General features: G+C 35.5%; 1 protein-coding gene across 2 annotated transcripts in view; it reads left to right on the top strand.

Moving 5' to 3' along the window:
• Nucleotides 1-330: 330 nt before the first annotated feature.
• The window catches only part of LOC137619701 (GMP reductase 2-like), a 68,171-nt gene continuing 62,657 nt past the window's right edge, over nucleotides 331-5,844 (top strand). The window contains exon 1 of one of the 2 annotated variants that reach the window (XM_068349981.1): nucleotides 331-525. In XM_068349981.1, the coding sequence (XP_068206082.1) occupies nucleotides 439-525 (87 nt within the window). In that variant the 5' untranslated portion in view covers nucleotides 331-438. The remainder of the gene's footprint in view (nucleotides 526-5,844) is intronic. The other variant, XM_068349980.1, reaches the window with a different exon arrangement.

Below are 5,844 nucleotides of genomic sequence, written 5' to 3'. Positions count from 1 at the left end.
ACGTTTGGAACTACATTCATTCGCCCGCGAGTTTTTCCTCTCCCTCCAATTTGACGTAGTCGTAGGAGGAGTCAAATGGCGGGAATTTCGATTGATCGGGTCGAAATTCCCGACAAAATTGTGTGCGTAATTTGCCTTACAGATACTAGCCAGTAATGGTATTCTACCATATTAGAAGTCACAAAAGTTTTAAAAGTTTCATCAGAAATAATAATGAAACATTAAGAGAATGAGGCCAGGAAACCTCAAATTAATGAAAGTACTGTACGATATTTTCATAGGGGAAGCACGAGGTCTGTTTCCTTACTGCCCAAGAGGAGGCCCGAGCTGCCAAACACCGTGCCGGCACTACTCCTCTCGCTCATTCGGTCGCTGAGCATTGTGAACGACGATAGTGTTGGAAGATCTGCTAAGGCCGGATCACAGAAGTTCCTCAAAATGCCCAGGATAGACAACGACATCAAGCTAGATTTCAAGGACGTCCTCCTACGACCGAAGAGATCAACTTTAAAGAGTCGGTCCGATGTAAGTAAAGAGCCTTTTCAATTGAGTAATTGTTTTGCCGCACTGCATCATATCTGTTGCAGCAGACGATGTCTCGATCAGCTGACATTGCGTGTCGGCCGTTAGTTGCCAGAGGTCGATGATTTCAACATTCATCATGATAATCGTTATGTCCATTATTTCATTAAGCGTATCTAATTGTAAATACATGTAATTAGTGTTATTTTGTAGCTAAATTACCAAACTATTTGGTAATATAATTGCTCTTATGTGCGACTTAATGATAAAAGCCAAAGGCCTCTTGTCGCTACCCAAAATAGAGCCCAGCGTTTCCCTGAGCCTCCTAAACTCTCCAACCCCCCCCCTCCCCCCCCCCCCCCCGCTTCTCCCTCCGTGAAAGTATTGTTGTCCGTGGAATAACCGCCCCAAACTACTTCCAAGAATTAATTGTCTCGCCCATGACGCTTTTCTAAGCTGTTCATAAACCGTATCTAAACATCTCTTGTTAATTGTGAATATACTTTTCTCAAAGTAAGGAAATTACGAATGAGAAAAGGTTTGTCTTCGATGCTATGCCAAGAGCCACACGTGTTCGAAATTTCTAGGAAAGGGACCAGCGAGAGTTTGCATGTTTTTCCAACTTGTATTCATTTGAAGTTAATTGCTTCATTATACGAAGATATATAATGTTTTTGTCCACCGGTAAGAATTAATGGGATTACTTGTAAGTGCAAGAGAAATAGAAAACTTCTTAGAGATGTGAGATACTATTTCGTAAGTTGTCGAACCTGTGCTTGTCAAACGGTTCGAAGAGGTGAAGTCGGCCACAAATGTATAAGGTTTGTGGACAATGAATATCCTCCCACAAAAGTCAGACGAGAACTAACATTCTTCGAACGTGTTCGACAACGTTCACACGTTCAAACATTACTTCAAATAGTTTTCTGTCGAACCGCGTTCGACGAACCGTTCGACTTTATAAACCCGCCTTTATAGACAGCGCTGAATATTAGGAGAAATAGTTGACCGATGGGCTAGTCCCATATAGGAATACGGTATATATTTTACGTATCTGTATCATTCATTTCATCTGTTATAGCTAGATGGTTACTCTCTACCAAACGGTTATTGTTTTCTCATCAGAAAACAAGGAATCCCGGAACTCCATTATTAAATCATCGTTATATAACGCATTATAGCATTTGCACACTAGCTTATGTCATGGCGCTGTTGTGTACAAGTCTTCAGAGGAAGCTCTGCGCATTCTTGGGCTCGTCACTCGGTAAATAATCCAGGTTGCCAAGAAGGCCGCGAATTTTTTTTTTTCTTTTTTTTTGAGAAAATAGATTTTTAAGATTGTTTCCTTTTCTTTGTGGGAGAGGGGTAATGTGTGAAACAAATATTCAGAATTTTTTCTTTCCCTTCACTGAATGTGGATATTATCGTAAGGGAGAGGGATATTTTATATTGATTCATTACAATTTGCTTACCATTTCTGTAGTTCAGTAGGGAATGCTATAAGCCAAAGGGCTCCAACAGGGAAAATAGCCCAGTGAGGAAAGTAGATAATGAAACAAATAGGATAGTTTGCCCGAGTGTACCCTCAAGCAAGAGAACTCTAATCCACGACAGTAGTAGGCCATGGTATAGGGGTTATGGCACAGAGGTCATGGCACTACCCAAGACTAGGGAATAATGGTTTGATTATGGAGTGTCCTTCTGATTGGAGAGCTGCTTGCCATAGCTAAAGAGTCTCTTCTACTCTTACCAAGAGGAAAGTGGCCGCTGAATAACTATAGTGTAGTAGTTAACCCGTAGAGTAAAGATTTTTTCGGCTAGCTTAGTATTATCAAGGTTTAAAGGTCGCTCATGAATGGCAGAGGCAAGGGACAGTGACATTGCCCTAGCAATCAGGACAATGCCCTAGAGACTGACCATATATTATATGATCAGCGCCCAAGCCTCCTCTCCACCCAAGCTAGGACTAGGGAGGGCCAGGCAGTGGCTGCTGATGACTCGACAGATAGACCTATAGGCTCCCCCAAGCCCCCCCCCCCCCCCCCAACCTTAGGTCACAAGGATGGTAAGGTTGCAGACACCAATGGTATGAGGAAAGAGAAGTTTGTGTAAAGAATGAGTCAGACTATTCAGTTTACAGTATGTATAGGCAAAGGAAATATGAGCCGTAACCAGGGAGGGCTCCAGTCCAGTCTGACCAGTCAAAGAACCCAATAACACTTGAGTGGTAGTATCTCAACTGGTGGCCTGTGCCATGGGCAACCTATATACTACCTACCGTAAACACACTTTCTCCGCATCGCTGGCTTAAAAATTGCCAGGACTTTTAAAGCATTAACACATGATAAGCAATATATATCAGCAAGTGATGCTCATGGCATTGTATTGCAAGGATTTTTGGTTTTGCTTTAGTCCAACAACAATGTTTTCTGATATTACTTAGAAAATAAATAAACATCCTGTTATTCAAAGGTTGACATCTTTTCATTTTTATATCTTTTTTACTTACAATATCTTGACATCGCATCTCAGAGTTGGACGGTTCTTTGTTATTGCTTCTTCAGATATATATATATATATATATATATATATATATATATATATATTTATATATATATTTATATATATATTTATATATATATATATATATATATATATATATATATATATATATATATGTATATATTTATATATATATATATAAATACATATATATATATATATATATATGAATATATATATATATATATATATATATATATATATATAAATATATATATATGAATATATATATAAATATATATATATATATATATAATTATATATATATACATATATATATATATATATATATATATATATATATATATATATATATATATATATGTAGCCATTACTAGTCCACTGCAGAACAAAAGCCTGAGACATTTCCTTACATCTGTCTTTGAACTTTCAATGGCAGTACACACCCGCAAACTTCTCTTCCTTCGCTTGCTTATTATGTAATCTCTAGGGAACCATTCTAATTCTTGATGTCCATCTATTATCTGTCAATCCCCTTTCATGTTCTTCCCATGTCCATTTTTTTTTTTTTTTTTTTTATACATGTTGTTAGAATATGCTTTACTTTAGTTTGCTCTAGTATCCATGTTGCTCTATTTGTGTCTCTTAATGTTCCTCCCATCATTATTCTTTCCATAGCTCTTTGAGTTGTAACTAGCTTAGGTTCCAAGGCTTTAGTAAACCTCTTAAGATTTTAATGCATAGGACCATCTGATTAGATACATTTCTTTTTAGAGAAAGTGGCAATTTACGTTTCATAATCTTTTTTTCTTTATCAAATTCTTTCTATCTCATGCTTATCCCTTGTTTAATTTTGCTCCCGTACTCTGTCCTAAGTATGTATATTCATTAACAATCTCTAGAGGTACGTTCATAGCTCTTATTTATACTCTCTTTCTGGATTTTCATTAAACATTATCTTAGTTTTACTCATATTCCTTTTCATAACTATATTTCTGCTATCTCCTCTAAATCTTCTATCATCTTTTGTAATTCGTCCCATGATTCATTAAACACAACTGTGTCATTTGCAAACCCCAAGTAATTAAGGTATCTCACCTTGATATTGATTCCTATATTTTCCCAATCTAAATTTGTGAAAATGTCTTCTAGGCATACTGTGAATACCTTAGGAGAGATGGGGTCTCCCTGTCTAACACCTTTCTCCATCAGAATTTTCTCACTAACTTTATGTAGTTTAAGGATTGCTGTACTTCCTGTATAGATATCTTCAAGTGTTCTAACATAAGGTTTATCGATTCCTTGTCTTTAAGGGCTTTCATTACCACTGAAGTGTAGACAGAATCAAAAGCTTTCTCACATATATAAATGCCATGCTTAGTGATTTATCATACTCTTTTGATTTTTCAATTATCTGGTTAATTACATGGATATGGTCAGTTGTTGAGTACCCACTTCTAAAGCCTGCCTGGTCTCTTGGTTAATTAATGTCTAGCTGTCTTTCTATTCGGCCTGATATGATCTTTGTAAATATTTTATATATTACTGAGAGGTACCTTACTGGGCGGTAATTTTTCATGTCTTTTGAGTCGCCCTTTTGGTGAATTAGTATAAAGATAATGTTTTTTTAAGCTGTAGGTACAGAGCATTCTCGCAGACATTTTATGTAAAGATCAGCCAGTTTTGTTACCATGAAATCTCCTACAGTTATTATTAAATCAATTGTTATGCCATCATCTGCTTCTTTGCCTCTTTTTATGATTTTATTCTTTTTAATGTTCCCTTTACTTCTCCTACTGGTACATTTGGTACCGGCTCAGGTATTTCATTATTTCTATTGGCAAAGTTATTTTCTATATCACTATTGTATAGCATTGTATAGAAATCCTCTGCCATTTTTATCACTCCATCTCTATTGTGGATAATATTTCAATTTGTATCCTTTAAAGCAAACATCTGTTGGCGTCCTGTTCTAAGTCTTCTTTCCATCAATTTGATGCTTCTTCCTTCCTTTAGTGTTTCCTCAATTTTGGTCGTATTCTGTTTACAAAAGTCTTGGATTTTTAGTTCGTTTTCTGCTTTCGATAGTTCTACTCATTCTATTTCATGTTTCTCGGATTTTACCCACATTTCCAATCTATTTTTTATGAAGCTTTTGGTCTTTTCTGGTAGTTTTCCTTGATCATTTTATAGGAACTTCTCCTCCTATCTCTTGTGCTGATTCTAGTACAAATTTTGTCAAATTACTGTTCATTTCTTCTTTACTTGCTTCCATTTTATCATGTAGCTGGGAGTACCAATGTTGTATTGCTAAACTAAACCCATCAGATTATTTCTTATTACAGGGGTGCTTATTTTCTTAAAAAAAAAAAAAAATTTTCTTCTTCCCTTAGATCTAAACAAATTTGGCTTCTCACCATTCGATGGTCGCTTGACTCCTAACCTGTTTAACAGTTACATCTGTAATTGAATTAACTTTTTCACTTAGAATATCTGTTTCATTTTTCGTTTCTCCATTTGGGCTTCTCCGTGTCTAATTTTCATGTTCCTTTTTATATATAAAAAAAAAAGGTGTCGTAATTTTAAGATTGCTTCTTCCAGCAAATTCTACAAGCATGTCTCGTCTATCATTCCTTGTGCCTACTCCAAATTTACCCAATGCTGATGCTATTCTTTTCTTTTGACCTACTTTAGCATTGATATATATATATATATATATATATATATATATATATATATATATATATATATATATATATATATATTCAAATAAGCCATATATATTTTTGATACATTAAT

Source organism: Palaemon carinicauda, chromosome 26, assembly GCF_036898095.1.
Source record: "Palaemon carinicauda isolate YSFRI2023 chromosome 26, ASM3689809v2, whole genome shotgun sequence".
NCBI classification, from domain to species: domain Eukaryota; kingdom Metazoa; phylum Arthropoda; class Malacostraca; order Decapoda; family Palaemonidae; genus Palaemon; species Palaemon carinicauda.
This window is presented reverse-complemented; position numbering and strand designations above follow the sequence as displayed.